The following is a 22,054-nucleotide window of genomic DNA, read 5'->3' on the forward strand; positions in this document are numbered from 1 at the left end:
AATTTTTAGTTTTGTCTTGCTGTTTATTATTATTTTTTTAAATTTTTCTATTTCATTTGAGGTCAACAAATTCAATGCGCCTAGGGCCTCCTTTCATCTAAGGCCGCCCTGCTAGGACCATGATATTTACATGCTTTCACCACCCCCAAAAACGACAGATCTAGGTTAGGTGTGCGAGACGGGCAGTATTTTTTTGTTTTAGTTGGAGGTAGGCCCAGGTACTATATAAATTAAATAAATAAAATTGTATCGAATTTTTTTTTCTATTATTGTTTTATTTTGTATTGGATAATAGGGCCCATTAAAACCCGCACTCACATATGTCAGCGATTTATCAATAATTACAGACACATAAAAAGTAAATCCTATAACTAATGGACTCAAATATCTATATTCTCGACCCTGGCAGCGCCAGAGAATGAATACTCGTTCGTTTCTGACATCTATCCATGCGACCATGGCCTCCTTCAATGGATCATCTTGGTGAGATGAAACAGCGAAAAAATAAAGTTGCGCAATTTAGCTTCAAACCTTAGTATGTTAAATCGCACAAGATTTGTCTACAGATCTAAAAGGCTTTTTTTTTTTTTTTTAAGTGAAGATGTAGAGTAGATCTAGATAAGAAATAGTGCATGAAATGTGTGCTAGTGCTGCTATTTTCTTCTTCCAGTTATTAAACAGACTTCAGATCTAGATTTATATATTATTAATAAGGCTTGTCTACTATTATGGCGAATTGATATGTCAAAGGGTTTAGCTTAAACTTAAACTTATAGAAAGTGAGAGCTTAGAAAGACCTCTAGATCTAGATCTAGGCGGAAGTAAAATCATGTCTATGGATCTATTTATATGACCTAGTTTCTACTGTTGTGACATTTCTGCCTATTCAGGCTATTCTTCTAGATTCGATCTCTAAATTCCCTAAATATAGATTATCATCTCTAGGTAAAGTAGCTATAGATTACACTTAAGATATTTAATGATTATCATTAATAATAGATAATAATATCATATTAATATATTGACTATTCAGACAGATGGTTTATTATTTATACTAGTTTTACTAAGTTTATATTATAGATCTAGGCCTAGAGTTCTAGATCTAGACTTAGACTTAGATTGTCTTAGATCGACTAGATGATAGTAGATCTAGTCAGTATTATAATTAGATCTATAATATAGCCCCCTAGTCAGGCCTAGTTAGTAATACTATTTTTTTTTTACTTGATGTAGATCTAGATTAGTTAACTTTTAATCTAATAGAGTCTAATAGACATGTCATATAGATCTAGATCTAGCTAGTAAGTTAGTAAGTTACAGTATACTCAGAGTATACTGAGTATAGTAATGTATTATAGATCTAGTATAGACATCATAGACAATAATAATAATAATCTTTATTGTCTGTATAGTATGGAAATTTGTCTTACAATTTGTGCATTACACCAAACAAAAAACATTATTAAATATGATCTAGAGTAGATCTAGATATCTACATTACATAAACTTGAAAACTATATTCTACTCTAGATTTTTAGATCTATTTATAGAGTAGTTAATGCTATTCGGACACCTATAGGTCCAAATTTGAAAGTTTGACTTTGACAGCGCATTATTTTACAATGGTTTGACATAGAAAAGAAAATGATGTATCAAAATCTTCTTTAGTTAAAGGAGAAGAAGGATGATTACTTATATTTGTTCCCCTAACCTATATTTGTTATTATATTTAAGGCCAAAGAGTCCGTGTGTTTTCATTTAATTCGGACACATTTGACCCACATTATTTGATTCCGGACACCATAATTTATTTCGGACAGTCTCTATATTTAGGCATCAATAAACTCAGATTTGAATTCTATATTAACATTAACTAAATTTTAAGATCCCCAGGCAAAGCCCCTCACATGAAATCATTACGATGTTTTCAAACTATGAATAAATACGAACACACAAAATAAAAATATGAACACACTTATTCTACCAAAATTAGGTCACTGGAATAATGATTTCTGCACCTACTTTTAGACTTATTTTATGTTTGTTTATTTTATGTGTGTTGAATGTTTGTGTTTTTTTTTTGTTTATTAATTTAATAAATTTCTAATACAGATGATCTTTTGTAGTATAGTAGGCCCCTACAGGTTACGATAGCCATTCTTGCCTAAATAGCTGAATCCTCTATGTCTATATTCTCTCTATATAAATCTAGATCTATCTAGTAGGTCTAGATCTAAGCATTAAACTTCATTCAATGTACCAAGCTCACTCCAAACATTTGCCCATTTATTCTCTATTAAAAAAAAACAACAAACGAACAAATATAATATAAGATCATTTTTATTGATGTCCAAAACTGGCTGTCCGAAATAAATTTTGGTAAGAAAATCGTAATTTAATTCGGACACCGTATTAATTTTTTTTTTGTATGGAATTAGAAAACTTGGCTTATGAATCAAATAAATTAGCTCCATAAACAGAATAGATATTGGCGGGCTCATTAGTATAGACTTAGCCAATCAAAAAATATAGTCTTAACTCTAGGAAGAGGTAAAGTCATCCGGGTAACATAGGAAAAAACAACAACCTGACTAACAAATTTGAAATTCATTTTTCTTACATAAAAAGACAGCTAAATGGAAGGAAATTGGGTCAGAATCATTTTAAAATGGACAAGCACATTATACAGCGCGCTAGTTTTATAATACATATTTAAATAATTACTTAATGACCACAAAAAACAGCGAATGTCCGAAATAAATAAACTACTATATTAATATTACTGTGACCAGACTGTGTAGACTGTAGTCCTATGACAAATGGTTCACCAATTTAACAATTTTAAAGCAATTTAACTCGTTCACAATAGTTGGTTCACATGACTAAATTTAAATGGTTCACTCTAAAAAGAGCTTGTTGACATGACAAATGTCTCACAGATTATCAGTTGACCGACATTGGTTCACAGGAAAGTGACTTATTGTTAATTTAATATAAATATTATAATTTTAACGTCATATGTTTTTTTTTTTTTTTTTTTATAAAACATTGGAATTGAAAGTTTGCAGGATTTAATCTCAGAAAATTAAGTTATTTTTGCCAGCCAGAAAATTTTAGCACACATAGTTATCAGAATGGCCATTTTTTTGGCCAGAACCCTAATGTACCAAAGCCTTATCAGATTGGTCATTGAATATCAACCGATTAGTGGAACTAAAATGATATTGTAACTATGTGGCCCGAATTTCACTCTATTTATATTATGCAACGACAACTACTCAATTGCCGCTAGCATATTTATGGTCAGCACAAAGACTGTTGTCATGTTGTCCATAATTTGTACCCTGTCCAGCTAACCCTGCCATCCTATCTGAAATTTCATCTATTGTGAATTCATTTTTATTTCTTTTAAATAGAATATATCTAAAAAATGTAAGTCGAGATTCTGAAAAACAAAACATTTTTTATAAAGAAATAATACATGATGTTATTTCACAAAACACAAACATTCAAAGCTTTACAAAAATATGATTTGAAAACAGTTGCACTCTTCCTTATAGCCTACAAACCAAAAAAAAAATAATAAAAAAAAAAGAGCTTATACAAAATGTAATTGTATCGATTAGTTTGGATCAGGTATGTGATTAGATTTGTAATAGATCTAGACCAACAACAATAATAAATCTGTGATTAGAATATTTTTACCAATTGTTTTTTTTTTTTAGCGCTATTACATACTTTTAGCTTTGATCTATATGCTATGATCCTATCACTTGTCTGGACCAGCAGTTTGGAAAATTAAAGTTTGGGGGAAGGGGGAGGAGAAAGAAAAGGATTTCTGGGTGAATTTGACCATAATCACTTTTTAAATGTCTTTATACAAAAAATTCTAACTCTTGACTTGCACCTCCTCAAGCTGACATACTTATAACTCTGAGGTGATTATGAAAATAACTAAAATTAATTGTTTCTCTTTTTCTCTTCTTAATAATTTTCTTTAATTATTGAAACAAACAACATTTTTACACATATATATATAGTAATGGGCAAAAGTTAACTAAAAAGTTAGAAACTTATAGTTTTTAACTTAAAAAATTTATCAAGGCCAAAGTTTTACTTGAAAAAAAATTAGTAGTTAAAATCTTACTTTAATTATTTTTTTTTAGTTACAATAAAAAAAATTGGTTGTAAAACTTTTCAACATTGTTTTCTGATCTGTGATATCAACAACTTTGATTAGAAAAACAATTATGCATTTAACATTTATTTTGTCAGTCTGCAGACGTTACGGAAGTCATTGTATGCATTTAAAAGTAGCAGCATTATAAAATGTTGTTAAACATTTTGCCAAAATTAAGCTTCTATGCAATATTATGAATGGGGTTGTTAAAATTCTTTCTTAGTCTTGTGGTGGTGTTCAATTTCTGTTAGTTTATAGTGGGAGTGTGATACATTAGGACAATTTTTGTGAGCTTTGTTGTTGGCTTCTTTTAATCCCAGAGTGACTATGGTTAACCTCATAGAAGTTAGCTGAAATCCTGGGCATCGGTTATGGTCGAAACAGTGTCACCCATACTGCAATTTCCCCTCTACACATAGCTGTTGTAGGTAGGTATTTATGGTTGAAACATTAACACACACATACGCAGCAGTTTCCCCTCTACACATAGCTGTTGTAGGTAGGTATTTATGGTTGAAACATTAACACATACCCTGCAGTTTCCTCACTACACACAGCTGTTGTAGGTAGGTATTTATGGTTGAAACATTAACACATACACTGCAGTTTCCCCACTACACACAGCTGATGTGTCAAAAAGAATTGCTGATACAGTTTGGCATCAGCCATGTCAAGGTGCTAAGGGTTGACTCCTAAATCCTTTTCTATGTTTGTGTATAGCTGCAAGGCAGATGAAGTTTGGATTCAGAAATTTCTTCTCAAGGAAGGATAATGAGCTCCTCCTGCCAGAAGCTTAGGGGTTTAGGCATCAGCTGTTTTCTTTTGCCCCTTCTCCTATCAGTGATAACAGTTCTACCAGATCTAATATCTGGGCCACATATGAAAGCCAGGAGTTAATTGTCATGAGACTCATTCCTTAGGAAGCATTTCATATATATATATATATCCTTTACCACTGGTTTTAATACTTCCTGAACCAATTTCTTTATAACTGAACTTTGTTTTCTCTAAATATATATAAATGTTCAAATTGGAAAGAGTGTAGCTGTAAACCTTACAATCCACACTTCTCATTCATTCACATTTACAATGCAAGCCTTTATAGGATATTTAGTATCGCCCTTGTTGGCATTATGAATGCATAATTTTGAGAACCACTTGCACTAACTGTTGAAGTAAATGTCTACTGTCAGTTCAATTATAACTTTCCCAATGAAATAGGAAATGATTCATTACACTATAGCATGCCAACTTTTAGGAAACTACTTGACTGTCTAGGATGTCACTAGTTTCTATTTATGTAACAAACAAAAAAAAGACAGGAAAGTTTTCATTCACCACTTTGCGGTAATATCAAGCATTGATACTCATAAAGAATTTCATTTTGTATCTACTACCAAAACTATACATCTGTTTAGTATATTCTGCTAGATCAAAAATGTTTGACTTGATTAAATGTGAATACATTCTGGGACAGGGTATCCTAGGGCTCTTCATCAAAGTTGGCAGTGTGTCGTAGAGATCCTCATTAGAGTTTGCAGGTATCTAAGAGCTCTTCATCAGAGTTGGCAGTGTGTCATAGAGCACTTTATCAATGTTGGCGGTGTGTCCTAGACCTCTAATCTCATTTTTTATTTGTTTCTGTCTTGATTGTATGACATCTATCAAATTAAAATGCAAATAAAAAAAATTTGATCAGTAAAAGTTAAGTTTAAGCTGAAATAGACTACAAACTTGAAGAACTGTTTATATTAAGTTTCACATAAAAGTCAACAATACTAGTGCTGTTATTACAGTGATATTGATTCCTATACATTTGTTACTTCAGCACCTAGAATAGATTGTCATAGGTTTTCTTATCACCCTAATTAATGATTCATTACCCTTTGAAAGCCTATCATCTCTTGGCATGAAACGTTTCTTTTGATAAGCCCTCCTAACAAAAAGTGGTCTTGATCAGAATACATTAAAGAATTATCAACCATTATCTAATTTGCCTTTCACGAAACAAAATCACAAAGGTAGCTATGAAATAGTTGCTAAGACACTGATAAATAAGCAATATAACTAAATCTCCCTTTGGCCTATTGAGTGGGTCTCTACATAGTGCAATTAATTCCTCTCTCTCTTAAATCCTAAGATGTATAGTAAAGAAAATATATCAATGTAAGCAAATTGTCACTTGTTATCAAGTTTTTCTACACAGTAGACAATACCATGATGTTATAAAGTTCCCCTTTCAGACCTTTAGGGCAGATAATGTAGAGATCATCAATGGCTCACAGTTAACCAACTGCCTTTGCTTTTCGCAACTAATGTTAGGTACCTATTAGAGTTGGGTGGACTCAGAGTTCAAAATCTGACCCTATGTTTTGAAAGCTTTACCTCTCAGACAGCCCCCCTCTTGATGTTATAACAAAGTTATGAATAGCTTTACCAGAATCCATCATCCCTAGTTACTATGACTATTAGGCTCCTATCTTACTAATCTTTTTCAAACAGCAGTTTTAACCACAAATAAGAGAAAAGGAAGAGTTATATCAGCACTAGAATCTGTTCATAGGCGCTCAAATTTTATTCTTACTCTACTTTATATGTGTACTGTTGCGACATGGGATTGAACTAGAGTAAATAACTCACTGTGCTCTCAGGATCGCTGGTATCTCTCCTATTGCAGAAGCACAATCCAACTATGATCAATTAATATCTCCGATAAAAAGAATGTCACAATCTCCTAATTGAATTTACATATCCCGATTCACTGACACAATAGAAAAAAAAAACCAATCCTCAATCAAGAAATCCAAACTCATAACTCCTCTGTTAACACATCAACACACCCCTCCGGTCAGTTTCCCTCTAAGCACAAACACAATTCAAAAAGTTTTTCACGTGGGAAAACAAAAGGTCAGTTGGGAGGGGGGAACAAGTTGTAATGCATGCATGCCTGACATTTGTTGGGCAAAGTTAAGTCATTGTGCTGGCCTCAGTGTCAACCTTGGAAACTAGTGGTCATAGAAACAGATGAGCTTTACATTAAGTTATATTTTTTTATATAGCGCTACTTTCATGCGTATAGCATGCTCAGGTCGCTATGGTCAAATCTCATTTGTGGAGGGAGAGGGTATCTGGAAGAAGGTTAGGCGCTCAGTAAACACAAATCTGCTCGAATCAGGTGTCGAACAGCGAGTCCCTTCATAGGTAGCCAAGCCAAGTTCAAGCGCACTTAGCCTCTCAACCACGCTTCCCGCTTTTATTTGCCTCATGGTCCACAAGGACTGACTGATCGTTAATGAAGTGAACATTATTGACCTGTTGGAGAACCTTGTATGTTATATAGACAGTAATAGTTTTTTTGCCTTATTAACTCTAAATGCAGATCTGCCTAGTTTGAGTTGGTCAGTGATTTGAACATTAACCAGCTGTCTAGTGTGTTATTGATTATTTTTTTCTCACACTTTTTTTTTTATTATTAAATAAAACCCCAGTGTATTAAAAGTTTTTGAAAAAAAAACCAGCAATGCATGCAGTTGTCACACTATATGTGAACTGTCAAATTGTAGAGTCTAGGTGACTCCTCTAGTCCCACTTTAGATTAGCAATGACAACATTGACAGGAAAACAGGCCGTGCAGCAATTACTTGAACTTTAACACAGACCAAACACAATAGTTTCCCACAATACTAGAACCAATATTATAGAATCAAAGTAGATGAACGCTGTAATCTTTTCACTAAAGCAACATTTATCAAAATTACCCCAGAAACTCTTGTATATATCTTGTGGGAAGCGTGGTCGAGAGGCCAAGTGCGCTTGAACTTGGCTTGTCTTGGCTACCTAGAAGGGGGCTCGAGGTTCGACACCCAATTCGGGCAGAGTTGTGTTTACTGAGCGCCTAAAGGCAGCACGGAAAACCAACTCCTAGATACCCTCTCCCCCCCCCCCCCCCCCCCCCCACTGGTCCACGTATGAGATTGGACCAAAGCTCTCTGAGCATGCTATAAGCATGAAAGTAGCGCTATATAAAAGCTATAATAATAATATACAACCACCCCCCAGTGGCAGAGTGTCAAAGTGCTTGGCTTCTGAACTTAATGTTTTCAGGTTCGAATCCTGGTGAAGACTGTGAGTTTAATTTCGAGATCTTTAGGATACCCCTGAGTCCACCTACCTCTAATTGGGTACTGTGTATCTAGTATTAGTTGGCGAAAAGTAAAAGCAGTTGGTCATTGTGATGGCCATGTGACACCCTTGTTCAGCCTGGGCCACATAAAAAGGGAAACTTTACTTTTTTTTTTTAACTACCCCCATTTGCACTAAGGCCATTTAGTTTTTTTTTTTTACTGTGTTGGGAGCTACCCTTGTCAGAGTTAGCTAATTCCAGAGTAGTGACATCACAGTAACAGATACACTGGTAGAGAACTCCCATTGCCATCTTAACATCTTCTGTACTTGTGATCATGACTTGTGATAAAAGTGTTTTAACTCTGGACTCAAGTTTTTGAGCACATTCAGGTTGATAAGTGAAAACAAAAAAATCATAGGTCTAAAAACAAAGCCTGTGGGGAGTCTGCAAAAAATTATTTTTTTTAATTTGAGAACACAACATTGATAAACTTAAAAACAGACATTCTTGTATTATTATTATTATTATTATTATTACATTTCAATTCAGTTTTTCACACTAAAAATTTTTTAACTGAGAAGGAATAGGCTAGTTTAATTTATGTGCTTGACCTTTGATCCTTCAAACTAGTGGGATTGGAGGAGAAAGCTGTATAAAAAAGTTTTTAATGTGATTAATCCAAAACCTATTATATGAAGCATCACTCTCAGAATGTTTTTTATTTCGTTTTATTTTGAAACTGTATTCTGATGGTACCTTATAGAGTTGTACAATAAACTCAGAAATTGTTCTTAATATGCCTAATTCACAAAGCATTTTCAGGTTTCAGGATAAGGAAACTTTATAGTTTTTCTAAAATGATATTTTTATATCACAGTCTGATTATAATATGACATTTTATCTTTTCAACCTTAGCATTTTGGATGATAGTCTGATTATAATATGATATTTTATCTTTTCAGCCTTGGCATTTTGGATGATAGCAGCAACCATGATGAAGAGACTGTCATTTAAATTTTGCTAAAATGTGCTGAGACATGGAGGCTGACAATAATACCCCCATTTCCCGTAAGGACAAAGAGGTGATTCCCTTAGAAGAGGATGATGGAGTGGTGTTTAGGGACAACAGAGAAAATGTGAGGCACAGCCGAAGGCTGAATTCTGAAAGGACACCCACTGCTGTAGTTAGTGAGGTGTTCGCATTCCTTTCAAATCCTTCCATGGCATTGGAAAATTTGGATAACTTGGACGGTGAAGACCAGCTGTGCGGAAAAGTACGCCCCAACATTGAAAACCCTGTGAAAAAGTACCCAGAGGCTAGTACAGTTTGCAGCCGTATTATTAGCCGCAAAGAACAGGATTCTGGGTTTGCTTCTCTTGAGCGCCACGCGAACGGAGACTTTAAAAATATGCCTTACAACGATTTTGTAGCTGAAGGCGACGACGAAGACGCAGATGCCGTGAACTCAAAAGCTTTTCCTGGCCAGAAGAAAAGCAGCTCGGACAGTTGTTTTGACGAGGCAGAGTTTGATCAAAGTTATATAGTCACTGGCAGCAGTCTACAAAACGACATGGAGTATGATGAACTTAACGAATCCGAGTTGAGTCTGTGTGAAAGCGAATCTGGCGGTGAAGACAAAACTAGACAGACTGAAAGCAGTCGTGTTGTGTATTCTCAGGAAGACTCTATTGATTCAACAGCGGCTAGCATAAACCACTTAGCTGATGATAGCTATTCTCATGTAAATAAAGGACTCTCTGCCTCCCAGAATCAAGGCAGAACTAAAAAACCTTTCAGTTGTAAAATAGTTGAGATGCCGGAGGGCTCTACGTGTGTGCCCTCAAAAACCTCAGAGCATGAAGTCATTACACTGAATTTCAGTAAACAGGGTAACAAATACGAGGGTCTCAAAAATGCCCCTGTTGGCAGCAGCGTTGCTGAGGAGAGACCTAGATATTCTAGTCTTATTGACAGTTACTATGATTTCATCAATGTCATGCCAGATGGTCAAGTGTCCGATGACTTTGGGGATGACTTTGACGGTAACACAGTAGAGAATCTCCTGGAATCCATGGCATTGAGTGAACATGATTATGAGGATGACAACAGCGTAACGGCTCCTCTCGAACCTTCCGCACCCAGTGAGCAGGATTACGACCTCATAGATATGCCTTTGCCCCAGGACAACTCTCCTGAACCGAGTGCTTCTGTTGTGAGTCCTGGTAGTTCTAATGACATTCCAGTAAAGGCTGAAGGTGAAAATGGATCAATGACCAACGTAATGAGAAGGTCAAAGCTAGAGAAGAATCCGTCTGTTGAGCTAGCAAGCGATGACTCATCTGATGAAGATATTGGTAAGTACTAAGAGTCACTTAAAGTAATTAATATTTTGAGCGAAGCTTAAAAATGAAACTATGTGCGTTTAAACTAGTTTAAACTTTTGTTTTGTCAATGATAAACTTAAAAATTATATAGGGATGGAAGACATGGAAGAGCCACAATTATACAAAGGGAAATTAAAATACATTTTTTAAAATGTTAAGTCACTTATTGGCTTGCAATTGACATGAAACATTCATACTACTTCTTAGAAAAACAAACGTTTATTTTAAATGCAGATCCTATATTCATTTCTTTTTTATTCAGTTGTGAAAAATACTGAACTGAAATAAATTTTCCAAAGAAGCAAAACTAAACAATTTATTAAGTCTTAATTTGTGTTTGCTACTCTAGGAATTTATGCAGAAAGTTTCCGACGCTCTCACTGGATTCGAGTTAGCCAAGAGGGAAAGCTCAGTCTTAATGCCGATAATGCCAGCCCCTCTGCTACTTTGAAGTCTAACTCCAGCATTAGTGAAGCAGTGGACCTGGATGAAAGCCTGAGTCCAAAAGGTATACTTTGAAATTTTGTTAGCTTTAAGCTAGTAGGCAAATCTTGCATGGTGCCCCAACGGTCCAATAGACTAAAGGATTGGTAAAGGTAGTAGGCTTCATCATTGCTCATTACCATTGGGATTGGAGTGGCAGGCTTGTCATGGGAAAAATATTCTTACCATTTTTCAGCTGGAATAAATTGTTAGTTAGAGAAAGGTGAAGGTAATAGGAGCAGAAGATACAATATTATGGATCATTTTTATTTATCAATTTTTCCAAAGTTTTACAGTTACTTCAAGCTTCCAGTCCTAAAAATTCCTGCTCCATGACAGAAATATACTGTTTTAACTCAAATCTCCTTACTGCAAGATTGTAATCATAATAATAAATTTTGTGGCTGTGGGTTAGAGTTTGGCCACAAAAATAAAAGTCCTAAGTTCCATTCCTGATGTAATTTTTATGTAATATTTTAATTAATTTTGAAGCAGTTTTTATTATAATTCTTTCAATAAAAAAAAGAGTGAATTTTAAAAAGAAGTCATTAAAGATGAATAACTACCTAAATAATATAAATGTATTAGAAACTTAATTTGGAGGATATTTTTTAGCTTTCACAGCTATCATGCATATCTGTTATCTGCTTAGAAAAATTAGCCTTGTTCCTTTCAAAATGTTGCAGCCAGTCCAGTGATAAATACACTTGCCCCCTTACTTGTCAAAAGCAACTATGTTGCTTGATGCTACATTTAACTTACACTGCCTTGTAATAATCTTTTTTTGCATATTTTCCCTTTAAATACATACTGCTATAGTTATTATATAATAATTAACACTATTTTTTATATTTTTTTTTACAAATTTCTCTTTCATCTTGCTAATGAACTCCTACAGCCGATGAAGTGTTTGCTGATCCCTTGTCTTACCTGGCCAAGGGCAAGTTTCACAAACGGTCAGACTCCACAACCACCACCACATCTGAGCGTGAGTTCAAGCGGCATTATGTTTCCCGGCGCAAATGTCTCATCCAGAGAGCCGACAGTCAACAGGAGTACCACCGTCTGTCGGCAAGAGTGTATGGTAATATATTTATTGCTGTCTTCTCTCTCATTTAAGATATCAAATGTTAGCTTTTAAAAAAAAACAAGTTAATATATAGAAGATATTCTTACCTTAATGTCAGAAAAAAAAAAATTTTGTTTAACTGTACATTAGAATTTTATAAACCTAAGAGTTCAAAGCAGTAACTTGCTAAGACTATTTCAAAAATGCTGTGTAGTTATTATAGTGTTGATGGAGTTAGTTTTAGTTGTAACAGCGTTACTCAAGCTACTTTCTTAGTTTTAGTTGTAACAGCGTTACTCTACTTTCTTGTTCCAGACCATGATAAGATGGTGGTGATCGAGAGACAGAGGGCAAGTGAAGATCTGGGCCTTCATCTGCTGAACAGTCATCCAGCGTACATTACATCCATTGATCCAGGTAGGCACTTACTTCTACCTTTTTTTCTTTATTAGCCAGCTCGTAGGAACACTACAGTGTTCTTTGCTGTCAGTTTGTCTGTCAGGTTTACATATCTACATCTCTAAGCGCTGTTAAAAAATGTGATTTCACTGTTGTCTCTTTGTACTAATAATAACAGCATTGCTATTTGGTATTCAGAGATTATAGCAATTTGATTTAATATTAAATGTACATTATGTACAAACTTTTTTAGATGACTTTGTCATGTTTAGCTCTCATGTTTATGTTTATGTTGAGCCTACATTTTGTTTGTTAACAGTGCTTTATAAAGTTAATAATAATATTATAATAATTTTATATGCAAATCCATTTCAATGATGAAATTATATGTCAGTTCTTTGGTTAAAGGGCATTGAAGAGCTGTTTAAGCTTGTTGCAAATATGTAAGGCCGTAATAGAAATAATAATCTTTATTAACCACCAGGAAATGAATCTTACATTGTTGTATTACACATAATTATAAATTATAGCAAATGGATAATATGATAATATACAAAATATACTTTAATACCAGAGTTTCACTAAAATATGAGATGTAAAATTGACATCAGAAAGTTGGGACTTTGCTATAAGATTTATTTATTAAGGGAACCAAAGAGTTCTTGTATCTGTTTGTTTTTGTCATCGTATATCTCGTTAGTGATGGTAAAATGTTAAAATCTTGTTTCTGTAGGTTAAAATTTTTATTTCTATTTTCTTAACATTTTTTTTTTTTCAAATAAGTATCTAAGTGTGGTTTGTTTGTCACCACTGGTGTTGTTTTGGCTAATTTGACTTGTGCCTTTACCCGAAAACATTTTAAAAAAGTGAAAATGCATATTTCCTTCTAGTATTCTATAATGTTTCAGTAACAAGTTATACCCATTTTAGAATGGACATTCCATATTTATAAACCCTGCAAGACTGCTGTTCTGGTTTTTCAGCAATTTCCAAAATAGCGCTATGTTGCTGTACCTATTCATTATTCATTCATTCATTCATTATTCATTATTATTTCTTTCATTATTATTGAATTTGTGCTTTCATTTTTCTCCAGTACTTGACTAGTGTATGAATAAAAACAACTTGTAATTAAACCACATGTTTAACCATTGCAAAGGTCTGCCCCCATCTGTTTACATTTAATTGGTGGGAAAATCTCAGAAAATTTGCAATAAACATTAATTTAGCACAACTATGGAAGGTCTAGGCTTGTAATAACCCAAATTTGATCAATATTATTAGTTGATTTTAGAGTTTAGACTCTTAGAAAGTCTATTTTTTAATTAAAAATGTTTTAAATTTCATTTAAAGAGGAAGTGAGGGCTTGAGGAATAAGAACATTTTGAACTTGAATAGGTCTAGAGCTAAAAAGATAATAAGAAATGAAGGGGGGAGGGGAAGCCTCGTAACTCATAATTAAGTGTAAGTACAAAGGCTTAGCAGCGTGATTAGAGATTTGATTAGCACTTATAATTAATAGTTATCATGGCAAATTTTATCGAACCTACCCCATTTATCTCCACAGATAGCCCTGCTGCTAGAGCTGGACTAGTGGAAGGGCAAATCCTTGTGTCAGTCAATGATCAGAATGTTCTAACCATGGATCACCAAGAGATCATTCAGCTCATACAGACCAGTAAGTTCTTAGAACATTGAGGAGTTGTTCATGTACAATCTAGGACTGATGAATTGGACCTTAGTTACAGGCAGAAAAACTGTTGAATAAAGAAAGAACTGAACAAAGGATCCCATGAGGGATATGAATATTAAATATCTCTTTGATAGATGCAACTATGATGGTCCTTATCTAATTTTATGAGCATGTCACAGATTGTCATTCAAGTGGTCATGAGGTGTCGACATTATTGTGTTGTTTTTCTATTTACTATGATACTCTATTCATCCTAGTTGTTAAAGTTTATTGATCCACTTATGTTTTTTAATTCTTTACATTTATTTTACAAATATTTTATCACAATTCCTCCTATTAGCTTGCAAACTCTTCATGGGTGGAAATTGGGTGGGCAGACATTGATTTTGAAAACAGATCTAATGATTTTTCTAGAAATTTGACTTTGTATACTTATCTTTAAACAAAAAATTACCAGCTAATTCAAAACTCTGGTTTGATGGATATATTTTTCAAAATATTATCAGTGTAAAAGGTAATTTGGCTGAAGTCTTTATTAAGATTCAGCAGGAATTCCCACACTTGACTGGTGTTTCTTGTATACAGTAAAGACTTGAATAATGAAATTGATGTACATGAATAGATTGTTCACCATCTTATGTAGAAATTATGAGCTGGACTGTACTAAAACAACTGATTGTGCAAAGCTGACTGGAGAGACTCCTTGCCATGTTGAAGCATTACAGGACGTAAATAGAATGACAAATTATAAACCACTGCCAGCTTCATAAAGGACAGGTTTAAAAAAAAAAAAAACTTCTTTGTGTTATTAGTTTTAAAATAGTTATGTACATAATATTCTGACATATCTAGCAAGACTTGAACTGCATACTTTTATGTACAATTTATATCATGGCTTTTTGTGCAATATATAATCTAGTCTGCTATTTTCATTGTCCCGTGTTCAAGTCCTCCATTCATGATACTGAAAAGTCTAAATGCCCAGGCTTTCATCTTATTTCTTTGCGACTGAAGGAGGTCATTGATAGAAATGCCTATGGCCTCAAACAAAAAACCCTAGAAGAAGTTATCAAAATATACATAGATTATTCTAAGTGAATAAAAGTTCAAGGTTAGGACATTTTGTTTCCTACAGGTAAAGGTAACATTTCTCTTGGAGTTGCTAACAGTGACTTCCAACCTGTACGTGACCTACAGGCGGCCATCATGTCGGGGTATATGCTAAAGCTGGGCAACTCTTCCTTCATGAAGATGTGGAAGAAGCGCTACTTCATACTCCGGCAGGATAACTGCTTGTACTACTACAAACATGAACAGGTAAGTAGATAGTTTGTACTTTGTTTGTAAGTAGATAGTTTGTACTTTGTTTGTAAGTAGATAGTTTGTACTTAGGTTGTAAGTAGATAGTTTGTACATAGTATGTATCTAGTTTGTACTTTGTTTGTAAGTATCTAGTTTGTACTTTGTTTGTAAATATCTAGTTTGTACTTTGTTTGTAAGTATATAGTTTGTACTTTGTTTGTAAGTATCTAGTTAGTACTTTGTTTGTAAGTATCTAGTTTGTACTTTGTTTGTAAGTATATAGTTGTGTACTTTGTTTGTAAGTATATAGTTTGTACTTTGTTTGTACGTATATAGTTTATACTTAGGTTTTTCCTTAATCACATATATACAATTCCCCACCGATTGTAGCCTATACATTCTTTTTTGTTTTGAGGAGGATAAAGGGAAAATGGTCTTTTGTGGTTTGAACTGGTTAAATTAGATTTTATGTTTGAAGGATTGGTATAACAGCCTGCTTTGCAGCTTAATGTAAGCAAAATATAAATGTAAAAAATGAGGTCTAATGAGGCTTTTCAATTTTCATAATAAAATTGTTTTATACAGATTGTTTCACTACATTTTTTTCATTATAGCTTTAAGTCAAAACCAAATGCAAGCATGCTTATACAGCTGTCTTCCAGTCTGAAAAGGTTTAGTGAAAGTATTTTGTGGGACCCCAGGTGTGATCTATATATTTTGCCACGCTTGATGCAGACAGATTTGTTGTCCTCTGGATTTATTTATGTTTAACATCATGGGCAGTTAATTGGTAATTAGGAATAAAATACTTTAGTGATGAAGCTAACTATCGTTTTTGTTTTTAGGATACTGACCCACTCGGTGCTCTCCCCTTGTGTGGCTACACTATCTCTCGCCACACGGACACTAGCCGAGATTTCTGTTTCAAGGCCGAGAAATATGGAGCGAGGACGTACTACTTCATGACTGACAGCAGAGATCAAATGACAGAGTAAGTTGACACTAAAAACTTAATACATTAATTACATGCTGATTAAGACTATACAACATCCTTCTTTTATCTATGCATTAATTAACTCAAGGTGTTTTAATTTTAATCACGATTTTATCAATTTAACTCCATGCATTTTCATTTGTGAAAATAAATTAGATTCTTGTCTAAAGATAAGTGAAAACCTTTTGTCCTTTTCGTTGCTGTGAAGATTCATAATCAGCAAAAGAAACTGTTATCTGCTAAAAGGGATTTCTACTGTCAACAGTTAATGTTAATTGCATTAAGACCTGCTGAGAGTTTTGTTTACATTAGTCCATTCTTTTATACTTCTCTTCTTAGTAATACATTTTTTTAATTTTTAAACACAGGCCATAGACTGTATATTAGTTTGTTTTATTCTTTACCATTAGCTTTTTTTTAAAACTTTTTTTTTGGTTTGCTGCCTAACCCTGAATGTAAAAAGTAAAGTTTCTCTTTCAGACCTTGTGGTCTATAGGGTCTATAGTCCTCATAGTGCAAGGCTCTCTGGGGAATATATGGAGTGATCAGTTCACATTTTTGATTTGTCGATGCATTTTTTTTTATTCACAGGTGGGTTGGAGCTCTGACAGAAGCTGCGGCACGCTCAAAGAAAAGGGTGGGTGCTTTAGACGTTTTCTTCACAATATATAATTTTTGTTTACAATTGAAATTCTAAGCTATAAGAATTAAAATACAGCAGGTTTTTATTTATATTTGTCTTTCAACATTTAATTCCAAACTCAGGACTTGTGTAATAAACAGAATGCTTTAAAAAAATGGACCATTTATCATATATTGTCCAAAATTAACTTTATCTCCGTAATCATTTCTCCACGTTCTGACAGAATTTTTCTTTGTTCACATTTGTACATTCTACCCTGTTATCATCAGATTTCAATAAAAAAGTTTTTTGTAATCAGAAAACGTCAATTAGTTATAGAATTATAGGAGAATACATGCTTTTTTTATATAACACTAATTAGAATTTATAAGACCAGAAGGTCAAATCAACAAAGGTATCATTGATTAGGAGAAAAAGAGTTAAACAGGATATTTTTCGACTAAAACTAGTTAGCGCCCGCAGAAATCTTGTTTTCTTTTTAGTCTATTGCCCCTAATTTTAAAACAAATCTTGCTGTGTTTCAGAAAGAGTCTTTTCTCAGTGTCAGCAGCCACAATGTCAGCCTTCCGGCGCTTGACATCCGGCGACCAGAGTGCACTGGCTTTTTGGGCAAGTTAAGTCCCAGCCGAAGGCATTGGCGCAAGAGATACTGCATACTGAAAGATGCCTGTGTATACTACTACAAAGATGTGAACTCACTTAGTGCTTTGGGTATTTCTTTTTTTTATTGCATTATTTTCTGCTGCCAGTTTGTTTTATGCTATTGTCCTTGTGTAGCCAGTGACAAGCGAAACGAAAAGGACTCTGGCCACTATCATGAAGCAATGATGGGTTAGTTAAAAAATTCCCCTTTCAGATCTTCGGGTCCATGGGCTCACATGTTTCTTTAGGTGTTCCAGCACAATAACTTCCTTTACTTTCCTCAGAAAATGTCAGATACCCATCCCATTAGAGGCATTGAATCAGAAGTATCTTAAAAATCCTTAATTTTGAAATAATGTGTCTTTATTGGGATATTAGTGAGCCTTCAGTGCTGAAGTCCATCATCTTTCCCCCTGGCAGCTAAGTCTTCTGTGTTAGTTTGTGGAACATGGAACAAGGCATAGATGTGTGGATTTTTATTTTGTTCATATTTGAATTGACAAGTGTTTAATAAGTGTAATTTAGTTTGAACTTTCAGTTTCTGTATTTCATATAATTTTTAATCTAATTGCCTAAATAAACAGTAGAAAATATTGATCTGCTTTGTTATGTAAACAAAATTGATAAAGCTATTTTATTTCACAAAATTTGATAAATAATTTAATTGTGATTGCTTTTATATCTCATCATACTCTTGAATTGTTCTAGCATTCTACAGTGGAACTGATAATACCAATTAGACCACACACACACACACACACCTTAACTCAATTGAATTCACACTTAAATTTGCCTGCAAAATTTGACCTTTTTTTTTTAGAGTAATACATGTAATGGTGAATTAAGATTTTTATTGCACTTTTAATTTTAGAGATATACATGTGTCGGAATGAATCAATGAAAGTAATTGCCTATTTTCCATACAGTGGCTTCTAAAAAACGAAAAGAAGACATATCTAAATATTTACAAAGACATTTTTTTTTAATTTACAAAGAATCTTGCAGTAGGGAAGTTGACTCTACTGGCAGTTGCAAGAAAGTATTAAATGTGTCAGCTTACAGTAAGCAGAAACTGGGTTAAAAAGTATAATTTTTCAGAAAGTAGGGTGAATTAGTGATCAGTCAGTGAGGACTTCCCCTCTTATTGTATCCTTTTTTTTTAGTCTCAAAGTTGTACTTTAAAGGAAAATAATGTAAGCTCTGTCAACATTTTCCTCCAATTAATGCCTTTTTTTTTTTGTTTGTATTTAAACACATTGTACAAAATTCTTGTTTTTTTTTCTGTCAGGTGTAGCCCATCTCCATGGTTACAAGGTTGATGTCGAGGCCATTGCTCGTCGTAAATACAGCTTCAGCCTACAGCCTCCTGAGAAAAAAATGAGGGTTTTTATTTTCAGTGCAGACAACGAAACAGATAAGAAAAGGTCGGCCACTTTGTAATCTTCTGCTACATTAATTGTGTTCTTAAATTTTCTGTGATTGATTCTTAACTCTTTTTGTTGTTTAAAGTTTATTTTTATTTGTAAATTTTGTTTTGACATTTTCTGACGACTTCTTTTCAGGTGGGTGGAATCATTGATCCACTCTATCCAGCGATGGGTGCTGGCAGATGTTGACTGCTAATTGTTGGCCTGCTGAAAAAGATTCATTGAAAAGTTTCTTCACTTGGATTAATGTCATGTTTCTGATGTTTTAAAGACTGAACTTGGCGTCCGCTTTAAATAAACGTGTGTTTCATTGTGTGTCACATGATGTTAGTGCGGCATCTACTTTTAGACCTGAAATATTCAAATTCCTTACAGAGATCTTTGCTGTGTTTGGTTGTAGCTGGTACATTTTCATTTTTAAATACACTTCTGCCATTTGAAAACAGCTTTATAAACAATATTGTCACAATGAGATGGAGCCACCTGGTCATGTGGCAGGTGCTCTGGGCTGTCGTCTCAGTGGGCCATGTCTGCCCCCATCCCCTGCTGTTTAATTGGAAGTTTAAACTAGGATGTAATAATCTTCAGTTCTGAAGGTACATCTGAAACATGTCAAACTAATTCACTACAGTTTACAAGATAAAGAATAGCTGTGAGTAGGCTACAGTAGACTGAGAATAGACTAAGTTACACTAAAAATGTAACAAAATTGGCTAGACAAGTGATAATGATATTGGAACAGAGTGGCTTGGCTACTTTAAACTGAAAGAAAGGACACATCAAAGTGTTAATTTCTGCCATTTTTCACACTGGTTTAGAAGTGTACATTTTGTTTGTCATAAGTTTTTAATTCCCTTCATGCTTTCATTATTTGTTGTTTTTTTTTTATTGTTTTTTTTTGTTTGTTTTCGTATTTCAAAATGAATTCATTCTTAAATACAGATAGTCACTGAGCTAGTATTTATAGATATAACCCATCATATCATTCCTGGTGGTGTGGTGTTTGTGCCAGACTGTCATTTTGATGGTTACTGGTTCAAACGCAGCCTGCTACCATTCCCTGCTATTCAGCCAAAAGGGTTTGGACGATAGACGTTTTGTTTCTAAATCACATTCGAAACGTAAAAGTCAAGTTAGGATCATACCTTTGAATTAAAGAATCTTGTTTGATGCTGTATGTACATTGTATGTATATAATGGTTGTGATCAGATACTGTCAATATAAAACTGTGAATTGATATGTTTATATAAATATCTATCTATCTACCTATATGTGTCCAGATATACATATTCAAACTCCAAATGCTGATAGGTATTCAATTATGTAGCTGGTTGTGACCTTTCCCAAATGCGTATATATTTTTTATTTATATTTTTTTTTTTCTGTTTTAAAAAAACTTTTGGAACCAAGCATTCCCTAATATATTCTGTCAATACTGTTCTGCTAACATTCCCTACTCAATATTTCTCGCCATAAGCTTGCAGCGTTTTCCACAAACATCTGTGACGACTATTGTATAGAGGGCACTATTTTTTTTATATTTTACCTCAGTGTATTCTGAAACTCTTTGAATGATTAACTTGAACGTAGGAGCTTTTTTTTTTTTTGCATCAAATTTGAAGCTCTGATTAGATTTAAATGTAAGGTTGTGTGGTAGGCCTTCTATATGGTTTTGACTTTCATGTTCCGATAAAAAATCAAAGTGGGGTGGGGGGGGGGGGAGGGAGGGGGTACTCAGCATTACAAAAATTATAAAAGGGGTACACGTAGGTTAGAAGTTGGGGAAACACTGTCTTAAAGTATAATCCTGCCAGAATCCATACACTGCAGGAAGTTGGGGCTAGGAAATAATAATCCTTATTTCTGAAAGAATTCTAGAAACTAATAAAACAACAAAATGAAACAAAAATGCTAAATACTGTACGTGAATACCTGTCAATTAATAAGTACATCAATGCTAAATACCCTACTTGTCAGTTAATATATTCTCTTCTGTGCATAAATAATTTACGCTTACACTGCCTGTTGTTGTTTTTTTTCTAACTTTATTTTGCATTGACTTAAATCACTTCCACTCCATTTGTTACAGTGGGGCTTGTGATATTATCAGTAGGATTTGATTTATAGCTTCAACTATACAGCTAGGTATGTGTGCTGGACTGTCCTTCAATCGCCTCAATGGTCTGGGCTCATCCGCTGCCATCCCCCGTTGTTTTGACTAGAAAGTAGATTATCTTCAACTCTGAAGGAACATCCACAACATGTAAAACATTTTTCAAACATTTTTTTTTACAACTGTATTTCAGTTTGACCACAAACATAGTAATGGACAGACAACTTCTGCAGTTTAAAAAAAAAAAATAGAAAAGGGCTTTGTTGTCTGCTTTCACTCTGGTATTGCATAATCACATTCATCGTAAGCTCTTTCCACGCCTCGCAACATGAAACCACAGGAAATATAGAGGTGCTATTTAGAAGACACCACATGAAAAACAAACTCATACCTGATTCTCATTCATAACAGTCCCCACATAACTTACTTTGTTAACTTAAATCATGCAGTAGCGTGGTGTGCTATGTTCCAGTCTTGTATTACACCACTTATGGCAGGTTTCCATGCTGCCTTTAGGGGCTTAGAGAACAATTCAGCTCCACTTGCGATTGGAACTCGAGCCCCCTTGTTAGGCAGCCAGGCTGTTTATGCTACTCA

At 34.0% G+C, this 22,054-nt stretch overlaps 1 protein-coding gene across 1 annotated transcript; it reads left to right on the top strand.

Annotated features, from left to right (window-relative positions):
- Nucleotides 1-789: 789 nt before the first annotated feature.
- LOC106073904 (uncharacterized) lies at nt 790-20,724 on the top strand. The gene is made up of 12 exons (XM_056016375.1): nt 790-945; nt 9,269-10,661; nt 11,041-11,199; nt 12,073-12,258; nt 12,559-12,660; nt 14,210-14,320; nt 15,471-15,652; nt 16,483-16,628; nt 17,223-17,268; nt 17,799-17,985; nt 19,205-19,340; nt 19,479-20,724. Exons 2-12 carry the CDS (start codon nt 9,344-9,346, stop codon nt 19,537-19,539), a joined length of 2,634 nt encoding a protein of 877 aa, XP_055872350.1. The 5' UTR covers nt 790-945; nt 9,269-9,343; the 3' UTR covers nt 19,540-20,724.
- Nucleotides 20,725-22,054: the final 1,330 nt, after the last annotated feature.

The sequence above is a fragment of the Biomphalaria glabrata genome, chromosome 17 (genome assembly GCF_947242115.1).
Source record: "Biomphalaria glabrata chromosome 17, xgBioGlab47.1, whole genome shotgun sequence".
Lineage (NCBI taxonomy): Eukaryota > Metazoa > Mollusca > Gastropoda > Planorbidae > Biomphalaria > Biomphalaria glabrata.

What these genes read in the sequence shown, in the direction of transcription:
- LOC106073904 (XM_056016375.1), top strand. Translation starts at nt 9,344, where the DNA reads ATGGAGGCTGACAATAATACCCCCATTTCCCGTAAGGACAAAGAGGTG. An exon ending in ACTACTACAAACATGAACAG is followed by an intron (nt 15,653 to 16,482) that starts GTAAGTAGATAG and finishes TTTTGTTTTTAG; the next exon opens with GATACTGACCCACTCGGTGC. An exon ending in AACGAAACAGATAAGAAAAG is followed by an intron (nt 19,341 to 19,478) that starts GTCGGCCACTTT and finishes ACTTCTTTTCAG; the next exon opens with GTGGGTGGAATCATTGATCC.